The sequence below is a fragment of the Oenanthe melanoleuca genome, chromosome 17, assembly GCF_029582105.1.
Source record: "Oenanthe melanoleuca isolate GR-GAL-2019-014 chromosome 17, OMel1.0, whole genome shotgun sequence".
NCBI classification, from domain to species: domain Eukaryota; kingdom Metazoa; phylum Chordata; class Aves; order Passeriformes; family Muscicapidae; genus Oenanthe; species Oenanthe melanoleuca.
Window position 1 is genome coordinate 2,285,951 of NC_079350.1, and position 15,987 is coordinate 2,301,937.

At 44.0% G+C, this 15,987-nt stretch overlaps 1 protein-coding gene across 3 annotated transcripts in view; it reads right to left on the reverse strand.

The window, feature by feature from the left end:
* DAB2IP (DAB2 interacting protein) overlaps positions 1–11,694 on the reverse strand; it is a 155,975-nt gene extending 144,281 nt beyond the window's left edge. Inside the window, exon 1 of one of the 3 annotated variants that reach the window (XM_056504879.1) lies at positions 11,256–11,694. In XM_056504879.1, coding sequence (XP_056360854.1) covers positions 11,256–11,373 — 118 coding nt within the window. In that variant the 5' untranslated portion in view covers positions 11,374–11,694. Of the gene's footprint in view, positions 1–11,134 lie in introns of all 3 variants that reach the window. The other 2 variants (XM_056504878.1, XM_056504882.1) reach the window with 2 other exon arrangements.
* Positions 11,695–15,987: the final 4,293 nt, after the last annotated feature.

Consider the following 15,987-nt stretch of genomic DNA (forward strand, 5'->3'; position numbering starts at 1 on the left):
TGGAAGTTTCCAATGCTTCCTGAAACATGGAAAACCAGGAACAGAGAAATTAGTATCTTTTCTCTTAAGGTGCATATCTGCCCATTCAGTGGAGGGAAATCAAGGATTGACTCATTAGAAATCAGGACAGACAGAAGGACAGGACACACTGTTCCTTGGCTTGGCCTCCAGAGAACACATCCAAAGCATCTGTAAGAGATGGACCCTTAACCCTTAAACATTACAGTGCTTTCAAAAAATCCATGTTACATCTACTGGGATACAAGTTTTTTATAGTAGGAGAAAGTTTTTTACAATCCATTGGGGAATGTTTCTCTGTGTTGGTTTTTAATTCATATTTAATCTCTATCCAACACCAAAATATGTACATATATAATTAGCTTAAAATATTCAATAACATTTCTTGATGTGGGATCTATTTGCAAGGAAAATTATAAGCACCAGAACTGGGTTGATTTACTGACAAAGCACCAATATTTTTAAAAAAGAGCTTAAAAAAATTCACCAAGTTGTTCTTAGATGGCTCAAATGCCTGAGATCAAGACGTCAGGCAGCACTTTCCAAAGGCACATAAAACAACAGCAATCTCAAAAGGCCTTTTGGACCTTTTGACCAAAAATACTAACACACCAATTTTAAGCCCTGACTTTATTCCAGAGGTTCAGTTCTTCCACACTGTCCTTAAGCCATTTAATTTCAGCTCTGTTAGCCGGGGCTGCAGAAGGAAGCTTAGTACAAGACTCCCAATTGACATTATTCTTTGCCTTCAGTTCTCTGCTCTTAAATTAAAAATCACAATCTCAGAACAAGGGAGTATGAAATTGGGGGTTGGCAATTCAAGAGCCCCTCACAAAATTGCCATGAAGCTCTGGCTACATTTTTTCTAAACTAAATTCCCAGGATTGGTTGGAGTCCCTGCTCCAGTCGCTCCGTACCGTTCCCAGTACGACAGTCCGGGTCAGGGATCTAAGGACAGGTTGTTGGCAGAGTTTCTGTAACTAAAGAGAAGACGTGGGCTGGAATTCCTTGAGAGAAAGAAGAACTTCCAAAATTTCCATGAGGAAATTCTGAACCAACCCTCCTTTTGCTGGTTTTCACTTTCACAGCTGCTCTGCAAAATGGTTTCACACAGTCTGAACCAGGAACCAGGAATTCTCTGGACTCCTGTGCTTGCTACTGGATTGTCCCAGTTTTTCTGAAATCATTCTGGCCCCATCAATGCTTCTCTTCTGTTAAAACACTGGTTTCTGTGCTTCATCTGATCTACATGGAAGCAAAATACCAATTTTTTTTCTTGATTTTCTTATCTTGATTTTTAAAATGTTGATAGTCTGCTGGCGAGCACCAGGAGCGATGACTTCATAACAGGAGGCGGCATCTATTCCAAGGAGCTCAGAGCCAGCAGAAATACTCCCAAGATCACAAAAATAGTTCCTATTACATTTTATTCCTTGGCAAAGGACTATTAGATTATATAAAAGGCTCAGATACAGGCAGAGGTAATGGTAATGGTAATGGTAATGGTAATGGTGGAGCCTCATCACTCTGGGTCATGTCTGCAAACTGGAAACCTCAGTTCTAGGTAGGTCAGACATCTTAAGCTGAAGTTCACTAGAAATGTCCTGATTTAGACTCCAGGCACTGAGTATGGCAGAAGGAACCACATTCTTTGTGAATTAAGTGAGACTGAACTCCCAGAGAAAGTCTGGCAACCAAGTCAGACAAGAGAGTTGTGGTGGAGGAGAAGAGGAAAGGAATCCGTGTGCATTTCTGTAACTGGGCTGTAAATAAACAATGATGTTGAATTGTCAGAGTTGCCACTTTAGCAAAATAAAGTACTTTCTTGTAGTGAAAATGAGAATTCTTCATCTTCAAGGAAACAAAAATCCTGGCCTGCTGTAAAACCTGTGCTGACATTTTCCAGACTCCAAAAGACATGCAAGGTAGATTGTGCTCTCCACAGCAAAATGACAAACGTCCTCCAGCAATTTATAATTGGGAAGAAGAACAAAGAAAGGGAAATGGGCAAGGAGGAAGAATGTGGAGCAAGATGAATGGCAAAGGACTAATGGGGAACACAGGAGATCCTGTGGCACTGCAATACCATGAGAAAAACTCCCTGTGTGTGACCCTGGACAAGGCACTTCTAACTCAGTTCCCCTTCAGAAGAAGAGGATAAAAGCAGCACGTTTAAGCTGGCATGAAGTTATCTGGATCAGAGAGGGAAAAACATTTGGAGCACTGTAGTGCTGATGATCAGAGCAGCACATCAGCCACGGGCAGACAAACAAAAAGTGCTCTGCAGCTACACAGGATCCTGTTACAAGGAAATATTGACCAGTGCTGCATTGTGGAGGGGTTTGGGAGGGATCCAGCAGGAACCCTCGGCAGAAGGGTCAGAACCAGAAAACTCTACCCTTGCACAAATATCTACCACAGGCAGACCAGAGAACCAAGGAACTGCTGTTGGATGAAGTATGGAAAGCAAAAAATAAACACACTTTTCCAACCAGCTAGTGTTTGGTCTGAGAGTGTATATGGACATCCCATGGAACTACAGAGCTCTGATTCCACATCCCATATTCTATTGGACAACGCTGACAGTGGCTGAGAAACCTTCTGGAGCCAGGTCTGAAATGGAAGAGATCCTCTGGAGGTCAGAGGTCAGGATTTCATTCCTCACTATAGTCACCACTGATTATATTATTATATTATATATATTATTATCTGGCCCAATGACAGGCTGGGAAATCTATGACTGACAATATAATTCCAGCAGAAAAGACTTAGGTGAGTATTTACTGTTGTTATTATTATCAATGAATGAGAAATAGCTTTTCTGTCCCCAAAATGTGATATTACTGCAAAACCCCACCCGGACTGGCGCACTCAAGACCTGTCAAAGTTTTTTGAGCATCCAAAAAACGAGTGGCACACGTGGCACAGTGAGACCTTAACCCACAAATCCCATGTCCCAGCAAGGACAGTGCCCTCCAGCCAATGCACTGTACTGGTGCAGCCAATGCTGCAGCCTGGTGTGATCCAGACATTCCTTCATGAATCATCGAATATACTGAGCTGGGACTCACAAGGATCATCAAAGCCCAACTCCTAATTCCTTCTGTGACTTGTCACAATTTTCCTGATTTAAGCTTCAGCAAAGTAAGATTTTTCTTCATTGAAGGAGCTGATTTTGATGATCTGGCAGTAGGCCAGGAAAATGACTAAGTGAAAAGATGCCTCACTGTCAATGCAACAGCTCCTTGCTGTACTCTGGAACATTTGCTCCCCAGGCCTGGGTGTAAGGAAGCACAGTAGGAGCACGACCTTCTCTTGTTTATCTGAAGTCGATTAAATATGAAAAGTTTAGACCAAGCATCAGCTACATAAATCTACTGTTCCCTTAATTACAGGTACTGAGTATTTGCCTTGCAGTACATATCAGTACATACATGCTCACACACTTGCTGCACAGTTACCATCAACATACCAATACAAAAGAAGCTAAAAATCAGGTATTTGTCAAAAATAAATTACAATGAGTCATCAGCAGTCTTAGAACCATTTTTTGCAGATTTCCCCCTTGAACAGACCACAGTAAAATGAATAATCCGGCTCACTGGAAGGAGGGACAGGATTTTACAAACCATTAATATTTCTTACCCTCCTTTTGCTAACTTTGCCTTGTGTAGATAGAAGAGTCTGAAAGGAATGCAACCTGCAGGAAAAAAAAAAAGTATACACATATTTTCAAAGTCGCATGCAAGAGTTCAGAGAGAGAGTGGTGGCCCCAGGCTGTGGTGTCAGCTGCTGTCCTGACTGAAGGAATGGCCCCAGCTCTCTCTGCAGGTCATTAGTGGGCAGGATTTAACAGGCTCACACACCTCGTCTTGTCCTCTGCGAGTGAAATACAGACTGCAGAAAACTAACTGTGCTTGGTCTGAGATAACAGAGAAAGAGGTTCCATAAGCAGGAAAATGAGACCTGAGAGTTCTCTGCATAAAGATACAACCCTGAAAAGAGCTGCTGCTCTGAATTACAATTACACTCACACTGCCGAAAGTTTGGGCTAAGACTTATTGTAAAACAATTTCGACACAAAGGAGAAAGAGACAATCATTGTTCCAACTCTGCTCATTAAAGAAACTCGGAGACAAATCCCAGTCTTTGATCCCCAGCATTGCTAGAAGGCAACTGTACATTGCAAACGAGACACATTCATTCCTAACAAAACAAACCCCTCCTGCAAGTAAAAAGTCAGTCCCGAAATTCCAACGTCTTTCCTTGCTTACCTTTTTACGAGCAGGTCAAATTTTTGGAAGTAGTTTCTCAAAGCAACTCAGACATTCCACGTGAACTCTCGTGCTGCAATAAACAGCTGCAAAACTCCCTGATTTATTTGCCGGGTTGGTGTGCATGCTGAACCCCAGAAAAAATCCCACACAGGGGAAAAAAATAAAGGAAAAACACCCCCAAAACGTACAGGAAAAGCAACTCAGCCCTCGGGCAAAGCACAAAAAAAGTTCCACGGGGAAATAGAAAGGAAATCCAGCGCCAACTGCAAGTTTGGGTGAGGCAGAGGGAAGGCAGGCGTGCTCCCCTCGCCTGGATTCCTGGCTAAAGGTGCCTCTCCAGCAGAAGCCACCGAGGCTCCCGGCTCCTCGGAGCAGATGGTATTCACACATTATTCCCGAACAGCAGCATTCCCCAGTCCAATCAGGAGGCAGCACTCAAAAGCCAAGTGCTTCCCAGACTCTGTTACAGTTTTCAATAGCTATAGCACAAGATGAATGACTCAGAAAATGAATAAGCAGGGAAAATAAAACCTGCCTCTCTCCTCGGCAGAGGCACAGGCAGGAGGGTCAGCAGCCCTCAGTGTGCTGAGCACTGGGTTCAACTTCAATGCACCTGCTTTTTTCCCTAAATCCTAAATGCTGATTACTTTTTCTGTGTCTTGAACTTGTGGGATCAGCTTCATCTTGGGTTAAAAGTCACAATAATTAAACCTTCTCTCTTTTTTTTTCAGTCTCAAAATCAACAAACATTTGTAGGAGTCAAAACAAAGGATGAGCTGTGTGTGTGCTCTTCCAGACAACTCAGACAAGCCCCTCATGCCATCTCCTGCTGAATATATCAATATATATTTCTAAGATTAAGGCCTTACTTTACAGACCCTGTTGCAATGACATGAAATAGATTAATACATCCTCTGGTTTTGCCTGAAGTTTACCAGGAAACTTTAAATGACAATAAAACAAATATCTCTAAGAACCTATGAAATAAAAATGACTACCAGCTTTAGGGAAGTGGAATCATTATCCAAAAACTGGCCAAACTGAACTGGAAACTCCTTTCAACTGCAGCTTCCAAACCATCCCATCCAGAGGGCACTTCTAAATACAACCCCTCAGCTCAGTGCCTGTTTTCCCTGACAGCTGCAACCCAATAATAAAGGATGATCTGCTAAACAAAGCAAGTTACTCATGGGAGCACGCACAGCACCCGGGCTCTCCCTGGAATAGCTTGGTGCACTCCTGAGCTTTCCACAAGTCGCTGGAATTCTCTCCAGCTCTGCAGCAGAAGTGATTTTGAGGAAGTTTTGCTGTGCTTGGTGCTCCTGCCCCAGCTCTGCTGCAGCCACAGACTCTGCTTTTAATTGCTGTGCTCAGGGCTGAACCTGGAAAAGCTGGACCCAGGCTGCAGTCGGGCAAGTGGGATCACTTAAATCACTGAAACTATTTGGGGTGAGAAACATTCCCCCAGGTCCCTCTGGACACTTTCAGATCTTTGTCTCTGGCTGTAAATTGATCCTTTGCATTCCTGTCTGACACATGGACTGTGAAAAACTCTTCTGGGATATTCTCCCTGCCAGGAGAAAGGCTCTAAGAGCACTTCTGCAAACACAGGGCCAGTCAGAGAGACAATAAAATTTTGTGAACTCTGGACTAACTTTTACTATTATTATTTTGTCTTTTTTTTTTTTTTCCTTCATTCTGGACCAAATAAGAGGACACTATTTGCATTTTAGTTCCCTATTTTCAAAACACCAAGTATTTGGGTTTCTCCCTAGATTCAGAGCAGGACCCACATCCAGAGGCATCATTTTGCTCCATCAGCCAGGCCCTGCCCACCAACGCTAAGCAAACAAACCCACACAAGCAGCCCCAGCACAAAGAACAAGGGCTCGTGTTATAACATCTGCCACAGCTGCCCACCAACCTCCAGCTGCAGCTAGAGAAGTCTTTTAAGGTGTAAAACAAAACTAGAGGCATACCTAGATCTGCTAGGAAAACAAACATTTTCTGAAGCCTCATTTTGGCAGGTATTTCTGATCCTGCACTAAGCTCCATAGCAGCCAAAATCATTTCGACAACTGACTCACTGAGCAAGGCATCTGCTGGGCCTCTGAGCCTCCACCAGCAGGAGGAATGCCTGGCAATGACATGGCTGGTTCCTTGGAGATGCTGGGAGAGGAAGCACATCTAAATCCAAACACGATCCCCAGGATGCTCCAAGTGTATATGCCCCGAGGAACCACCCGGGCAAACATCCCGATCAGCCATCATAAAGAACATTGGCTCAGGGTGAGCAGCTCTTTATTCTGTACATCCATCTCCAGGGTGGATTTGTCAGCCAGGGCTGGGGGCTCTGGGCAGCACCAGAAGAGGAAGCTCCTGCCAACAGCTGAGTTACATCCATGGCATCCCAACGAGCCTTGGCTGAAGGGCTCAGAAACCTCACTGGGTCAAAATGTGGGGCTCAGACCTCATTAACAAGAGAGACTTCTTCTGGGCTCCTCCAGTTCCTGTCAGCTGCTCCGAGTCGCATTAATTGAAAAGTTTCTCACCTATAAACACCCTGATGTATGCTCAGAACTCCTCCTCATCTCTGCTCCCAGGAAATCCCTCGTGTGTGCACTCTTCCAGCTCTGCTGAATTCACCTTGCAGCTGTGCCTGATGTAGAAAGTTCTGAGACTGGCAGTGTTGTGTGAAAGAGACAGATCTGGGAGGTTCCCTTACAACACTCTGAAGTTCCTCTCTTTTAGGAGGAATACGAAAGAGACCTTGAACTTGCCTGACAGAGAAAAGACTCTTTTCTTTAGTTCCAAAGAACCAAGAGATGACTGTTTCCAGCACCTCCAGGTATGGATGGTTACACTCCATTTGTGGATGTTCCTTCAGGATTCCATCTGGATGCTCCTCCCTTGTTAAATGCCCAGAATCCGGTGGGATGCTCACTTATTGGCTGGCTCTGCCCTCTTCTACTGATTTCAGCAGGGACTGAAAAAAAAGGGAGAGGCAGCCACTGCATGCAATGCTTGTCCCCAACTCAATTTCCAACCTGGAAATTGCAGAATGCATCTAAAATCATTATCCAGTAGTCTGCTGAATCCTTGATCTCCCATCCCCCTGGAGCTTTCCCACTTAACTCTGCTACCACACAAAACCCACAAAAAATTCTGTTCCCAGCGCTTGCTTCAGTTTTCCTCTGTACCAGGTGTGATTTTTAATGCATGCCAAGGTGTCATTGAGGCCAGGATGTCATTACTGCCCTCGAACAGTGCCTGAAGAATCTCAATACCAACAGCAGCCAAAGTTCAAGCCTGGCTGTCATCCAAGTAATTCACCTGCTTCAATGTGCACGTCAGAGACTGAAAAAAATATGCTGTAATTATTGTGTTATTAAAGCCCAATGGTTTAATTTTATTTCTTTGTGGCACAAAATCTGCATCTGTGATTCATACCTATTGTGTAGGGAATATGATTTCACTAAAACCAGTAGTTGGGATCTGGTCTACAAGATTGTTCAAAAAGTCTAATAAAAGTCTTGTGCTCTTTAAGGATTAACAACCAAGTCACAATGAAATACTGTCATGACATGGAAAAGAATAAACTCAGAGGTGGTTCCAGTGTTGACAAGAGCTGTACAAACTGAGATCTGAGCAATTAGAAGACACAATGAATACATAATTCATAGATATTTTGTACTCAAGAGTTTGCACACAAATAAAATATCTTATAAATCTTCAGCAGCTTGCAGAAAGCTGCTGAGCTGTCTTTTATTCTTGGAGCAGCAAGTGGCTATAGTACAAAAGAGAAATCCATAGCTCTGATATGTCATCCCTCCAAAATGGATAATTTAGGGTTATGGTTTCAGAATCAGCACATTCTTCAGCAAGTTTCTTCCAAGATTTTTTTTTTTGGTGAAAAGAATCAAGTAAATCCATGCCAGTACATTTAAAAGAACACTTCAAAAAGTCAGAGCTGTAAGCCACCATAAAATGACAATAATCTTTCTCTACACGCCTGCATTCCAGAGAATAGAAAGAAAATAATGGGTGGGGGAGAAGGAGAAAATAATGTGGGGGTTGTTTTAATGATTTTTAAAATCCACATAAGAACCTGTAGCTTTCTGTGAGCCTTTCTCCCATGCACAGGAGAAGAAAAGTTACAGAACTCCCTGCACAAATCTCCAAATGAAGAGGAGCCTGTCAGGCTGTGTTCAAGGCAGTCAAGCACTGCAGCTCCCTGGAGAATCAGAGAAAAATCCAGTAACCACTGCACCCACAGGTGATGCTTTTATTCCAGGGACTGTTATCTCAACAGCTTAAATCTCATTTCAGGCCCCCACAAAGAGGAGTGGTGATTCCCTGCTCCAGCTACGAGCAATAATAAATCTATGAGGCATCTCCATGAAAAGTTGGCATCTTAATTTGATTAGGAAAAAGAAACCCTGCACTAAGAAATGAGACAGAGCTTCCCAGGCTTGAAAATTCCACCAACGTCCTGTGAGCTGAATTCATGCATATTAGTAAGTAAATGGAAGGGCTGCAGGAGGCAAAAAAAGCAACTCTCAAGTACATTATTGCCACAAATTCTTCAGAACAGCTTTTTCTGTCATTAATCGTCTCTTGATTGTGCTGGCAATAAGCAACACAGAAGGAACCAAGGCTGAATTTTAAGGTAGATGGTTAACCTACATGGACTCTCAGGTAGAGCAAAAACTGAACTTCATTCTGCTGGCAGAAAAGGGGATTTGATTTGGCATTCTTGAAGGTAAAAAGGCACTTTTACAGCAAGCACAGGAGTTCCCAGCCATGGTCACTCCCCAGGGCTTTAAAGACTTGTCACATGAGCAGCTCCCTGGGATAAACACAACAGCTACCAGCGTGTCCAGAGCTGCAGGATACCCAGGGGACTGAGGGGCTGCTTCCAGAACAAGGGAATGTTCTCAAGGGGCAAATCTTTCTGAGCAGCACTCTGCTGGCTGATTTCTGAGAACTTTCTGTTTGCTGAATTCATGCAAAACAATGCCTGGGATGTGAGAGCAGCAGCTGAGCCCCCCAGTCCTGCAGTGCTGCAGCTCCAGCAGCAGCACAGGGAAGGAATTGACCTTCTTGTCAATAAATGGCTCAACCCATTTGCTTGCAATGAGATCGTTTAAATCAAAGTAATTTAAACAAAACTAAAAGGAAGATGGGGATTTTCACAGTTGTGAAGGGGAAGCAGTGAAGTTTTTTCCCAGATCCTGGGTACCAGCAGTGCTTGCTTATCTCTCATTTCTCAGCTTATGAACCTTCCAGTGTTTGCCGACTTATTAGAATATTCTGTAGGAAAACGAAGTTTCTACACAATGTGACAGAATATACTTCAGATGTCTGTAAGAACAGAATAAGAACCAAAGTATCTTAAACTATGCATTCTAAATTCACTGAGGAATCTAACACACTAGAGAAAATAAAGTTAAACTTGTATTTCCCTCAGAACCAGACACTGTCTGTGACTCCTAAAGCCAGATTCTAACATTGGGATGGGCAAGAACACCTGCTTATATATTTGTTAATATCAGCTCAAACTATGCATGCACTTCTCTGAAAATCCTAAAACTTCCTGCTGGAGAGAAAACAAGATTTAGCTCTGTGTCTCAGTGGTCTAAGAGGAGCTATGAGACATGAGAGGTAGACGCTGTTCTTCTAGAGAGGAATTAATATAACTATGTACGAAATAGAATAGAAAAGAGAAATAACAAGAGTGATACTCCCCTCTTAATATTTTCATGCAAATATCATCATTTGAAACACCACTGAAATCTGTCCTTGATTCTTTAAATTCGATTTCAGCAGGGCACAGAGCCCCAAGTAAAGCAGTGCTGCTCACTTATATGTGCCCAGTCAACTGTTCACATAGTTTAAATGTTACTTCATTCCCTTAACCACATTCTTTCCACACAGTTTTAGGTCTCTGTGATATTAACACTGCAGTTGTGTCAGACTTGAAGCTCTGTTTATCAGCAGAGAATATGCTGTGGGAAATCCATAACTACTTCCTGAACAATATTTATGTAGGAAGTGGAATATTTAGTGGATTTCAAGCTGTATTCAGAATATACCAAATGCATATTAAACAGCTGAGAATCAATTTATTCCAAAAATCACCATCTGAAATTGTTTTCATAAACATGAATACTTTGTTGTCCTCAATGCAGCCAATTCTCTCCACTAACAGAGAAATAAGACTTGCAAACAACTTTTCCCCTCAATTTATGTTTTTTGTGTGCTTTCCAATAGGCTGGATAACAGAAAATCAGCATGTGGAATACTATAAATCCATGGAATAGCTGCATTTTTAACCATGGACTTTAATTCCAGGGTGAATTTATGTGGTCCTTGGCTAAATATATCCTCCTAAGTAAATTACTCATGCATCTGCCTGTAGGAAAGCTTTCTGCAGATAAAGAATCTCTTCCCAAAAGCTACATCTGACAGCACATACGGTACAAAGTTCCATTCTCTTCTCAGTGTCAAAAAGCCCCCCAAAGTGAATAAGGTGAAAAGCACAGGTCCCTCTTCCCCCTGCACAGGCTGCTCAGGAGACAGGTTAATTCTGCTGCTTCCTGCTCCTTCCAGCAGAATAAATATCTCCATGTACTAGTCACTACACGTTTGTCTCCAGACCCTGTAAACAGAGGGATTTCTAAGCTCTTGTGAAGCACATTCCCACATTCATTTCCACTTATCCATGCAGAAGACAGTACAAACACATGCCTACCCCTGTGCCTTTAGCAGGATGGGTAGCTCAGACACTCTTATTATCCTTTTTTTTCTCTCTCTCTTCTATGTTTTCTACTTCTTACCATTGGAGTTGTCCTGGTCCAAAGGATTATCTGGTTCCATTATTTCAAATAAAAGCATCCAACATGCAGTTCTCCATGCAGCAGAGGCATAAAAACACAGCAGTTGCCTAAGCTGATTCACCTGATTTATGAATTAGTGCAGCATCCATAAGAGGCTGTGTTTCTTCTTTTGCATTACATCTGGCTCCTTTTCCAACTCGATGGCTGGGTATTACAGCATGCAGGCCTTTTTCCAGCATCCTCTTAATGCATTATATTTAAAGTAGCAGCAACCTTTTTCTCCCATCCCCCTGACTAAGTTACAGCAGTAACTAGGCTGAGCTGGCAGCGAGTGCAGCTCATTCAGAACAGGACCTGCAAGCGTTCTCCGAGCCGTGGTGCTGCATAAAGAGGATGATTGATACAATAAAAAGTAAGTGGGCTTTGACACAGCACGGGATGCACTGCACAAAATCCCACCAAAAGCAGGCAGAGTCCTGAGGGTTTGGGGAATGCCTCGCCGAAGCCACTAGTCTGCACCCCCTCACGCACAAACACAAATTATGTCCCGTTCCCTCCTCCTCCTCCTCCCCCCCGCTCCAATCTTTTATAACCCTGGATCTCCTCCAGCAATAGTCTGCTCCTTCGCTCAGTTTATAATAAACTCTGCCGTTCCCCCGTGTCCCTGGGGCTGGCACGGAGAGGAAGGAGGCTGTTTGCAGAATGAATAGCCCAGCCCGAGCCCGACTGGGAGCTGCTCCGGGACTCTGCGCTGGGCACTCGGAACTTGCTGCAGCAGCAGCAGCCTTTGGCTGGGGACCTTGTCCTGCATTTCCCTGCTCTGCCAAGCCGGGGCTGCTGCTGGGCTGGCATTGGAAAAGCTCCTGCGAAGGAGCTGAAGGACGAGCCCCGGCTTGGCTGGACTCACACGGTAAATGACACCAGAGTCTCTCCACAGAGCCCGTGTCAGCTGACAGCCAGATCACAGCACTGCAAGTCAGGTCACCTTCACTCTGCTCCTTGGCTCTGCCACTGCCTCCTGGAGACCTCGTAATTCACAACTGCTCTCCGTGCCTCAATCTTCTGTGATAGTGACATTGAAATGTATCTGATCTCACAGGAAAGGAGCTGAAACCTCCCAGCTTTACACACTTTGAACTTCTTAGATAAATGATACAGTACAAGGGCTGAGGAAGAAGACTCCACCACCTGGCTGAGGAATAAAATTTTCATTTTCTCTGAAGACATGTCCACAAAAAACCAGAAAAATATATCAAAGTGCAACTCTAAACCAAACTGTGCCTCTGAAAGGTCAATTCATACTGCTATTACAACAATCCTGAAATAGTTCTTCAAATCTAGCTTTCAGGATCAAATTACCTTGAACCCACAATTCAAACTCTTTCCTGCACACTCTGGGGAAGGCATTAAAACATACCTTGTTTCAAAAGAATGCTTTTCACAGAATCCAGGGCAAGAATCGCTGCAAGCCCCTAGAGGAGCCTGAGTGATTTTGGGGGCGCGGTGGCCGGTGCCGGGCACTGGGGCAGGCAGGGGTTGGTTGCTATTGCGGGCCCCCAGTAGCTCCCCCTTCCCTCCCGAGCCAGGGAAGCGGCTCTGGAACTCCCGCTGCCGCCGGGGGCTCGGGCTGTGGGCGGACAAATGAATGGCTGGCTGGAGGCAGCAAAACACCGAGCTCTGCCTGGAGGAATTAACAGCAGCCTGACAGGACTCTGCGGTAATTGTGCCTTGCAAACCCATTTTAGCACTGTTCCTGAGGGCTAGGCCATATTAATAGAAGAAAGACTCATTTCCATCTATTTGTTTTCAGTATTGTACAGTCTATACCCCTGTTAAATACTGTTCTGAGATCTCTGCCCGGGGGGAAATTACAGTGCTGCAAACCCTCCATTCTCCCCCCTCACACCCTACGCTCCCGATGTTCTTTACAACTTCAGTACTTCTCCCACTCGCTGACAAAACAAAAAAACCTCCCTCTTTCCACCTTCCCCACAAAAACACCTACTCGGTGACTGCAGGCACATGGCACAGCCTGTCAGCACTGCTCCACCTGCCCCGGGTCATTCCACGGGCCAGGAGAGGGGCTGACAGAAGAAGGTGTCTTAACTCCTGACTGACACACTGCAGCCCTCCTGTCAAAAATGGGTATGAGAGGCATTTGGAGACCTTTTGGGGGTGAGGAGGCCTGAGCAGGTATAGCTGCCTGTTCTGTAGCCCAGGATGTGGGGATACACAAACATAGGCTGTGACTCACTGACTCCTCGATCACAAGGGACTAAAAATGCCTGGAGAATCAGGACTGTCAACGTAAAGGAACCCATAGCTCTGCAAGGAACATCTGAGTCAAGACAAATTATATACAGAGAAACAATTTGTATTCTGCCATGAAACAGATGCTGCATATACATAATAGAGACAATTTAGAGCCAGAAAAGAATAAACACCTGTGAAATCTTTCCTTGTGGAGAGTCGGAAATGATCCAGGAATGCTACAGAATAGCTAAGATCAAGAAATCAAGATAGGAAAGTGAAAAGCAATAGTTATTTAGACCTCAATGATGCTTTTGTGACAACCAATTTGATTTTAATGACATCCAAATGATTTGCTAATCTCTAGTTACAGACTTAGTAAAAATTAATTCTTAATGTGTAAGTCAGAATGATGTCAATATTTTGGCTAGGACTCTTCACAGTTCCTAACAATTGAGCAATTGTCATACCTTCTTTGTGTGAGCTCAGCTCATGCAGTGAAGGAAAGGAGCTCATGCCATGATTATGAAAAACAAGGGACAGTTGGAAGACCAGGGCTTTGATCACTTGGGATTTTAATTGCTCAGGCACTGAAAGGAAAACTGCAGAAGTGAAGAGGGAAATGATTTTCATACAAATGGCTGGATGGTCAGAGGCTTTGCTAGACCAAATCCTAGGAAATGAGCCAAGCACACTGAACTAATGAGCGTGGAAAGAGAAGTCCAGTGAGCTTGTTCTCTGCAATACCCATGAGGTTAAGTGGAACACAAAATGGAGAGTTTTGGAAAGCTGACTCTTCAAGGAAGGAATTTAGAAATTGTTGGATGGAAATGGAAATTAAATATCTTCTGTTACTGTCTAATCAGAGCATCTCTGCATTCCCCTCAATAGCTGGTTTGGAGACAGAAACATCATTGCCTAATGGCTGCATGATGTTTGCTTCAGCATCTTTTATGTCCCAGGCTCCAGTCGTGCTCAATATGTCAGACTTTATGCAGGAGGAATTGGGAGCTGCTACTTCCCAACTCCTATGTCTTTTCCTAACAGATGGAATCATCACTCACATTGGCATTTATTTTACACCCTAACATGAAATTGTAAACAAGAAAGATGACCCTTGCTTCTGGTGTGCTGTAAAGCTTGGGGCAAATCACCTCATCTCTCTTTTATCAGCCACACAGATCAGCATTGAATCTTTATCATGAACTAATTGTTTATTTCCAGATTAACCAATATAGTCTAAGTTTGCAGCATGCATGTGGTGATATAACTGCTTTTGATTTATTTCAGGGGAAAGGTTTTCCTTTGTAGGTCTGTTTGGACCAGGTTTTTCCACTTCATGTATAGTAGCACTAGAACACAGCCAGCAGAGTCTATAAAAAGCCTGTTTTCTGTTCTACCAGGTGCCTAAAGGTCTACAAGAAAAAGTAAGTAGAAATATTGTATAAACAAGTGCAGCCAAGTGACATTGTGAGAACAACACTCCATTCTTCAAAATAATATTCCATTCATCCAGAAGATAACTCATCATCCTCAGCAGTGTCCCACTGTGGCAGAAACCCAAGTTGGACTTGTTGATGAGTGACTCCAGGACTCTGTGGCTGCACAAGTTGCAGCAGAAGCGCTGGGGCCGGCTCTGTGCAGGAGGAGGGGCGCCGGTTCAGCCGTTCCCCGGGGCAGAGCTGCGAGCGGAGCAGAGCCCAGCCCTGCCCGGACACAGTTCCCATGGAGGAGCGAGCGATCAATGCCTGCGGGTTGAAAAGCCAGCGAGGCACAGACCTGCTTAACAAAACCCTTCGCCAAGGTTACCGGGGCTGTTGTTAAAGCCTCCTCTTTTGTGAGGGCTGAATAACGATTCATACCCAGTAACCAGCTTCAGTTTCTTTGGCTTTACCTGGCACTCATTCAAAGTCACTGCTCATGGCTGGGGTTGCTTCCATTGAGATGCAGCTTATCTTGCCCTGGACAGCAAGTGCAGGGATCATCCAACTCCAAAAGTTCATGCCAAAGCCCTTTTGTGCTGCTTTGCTGCTTGAGCTGAACTACAGCTCTTAGAAATGTGCTTGAATATGTCACAGGCACAAATGGAAATGATGCAGCCTTGGTTACTTCATACTGGGGGGGAAGAATCTCCCCAAAAATTCTTCCCAGTTTAACCATTTCATTTATAGACGTAAAATATTACTGGGATCTTCAGGAGGCCTCAGTTGCAGAGCAGCCCCAGCTATGAAGATTTTATCTGTGCAAACACTCCTGCTATTAAGTCAGCAGGCTTTTATCTTAATTTTCAGAAGAAGGTGATGCTCTAATCACACATCTGAGGTGGCAACTTTTCATCCAGAACTCAGCAAAGCTCCACCACAGAGAAATCACATGTGCAAAAAAAAAAGGTGTAATGATTAAATAGAGTGTGAAAAGCTGCGAGATCAGTGTTGGAGAAAGAGCCAAAGTGAAAGACATTCCCCAGGACATCAGTGCAAGGACTGGCTCCTGTCACACCTTCCCTCAGAGCTCTCTGTGCTGTGAGCCATTAGGAGATTGGTGTATCAGTGTTCTCTGGTGAAGGAGTAGTTCTGTGCCTGGTATGTGTCCAAAACACAGCA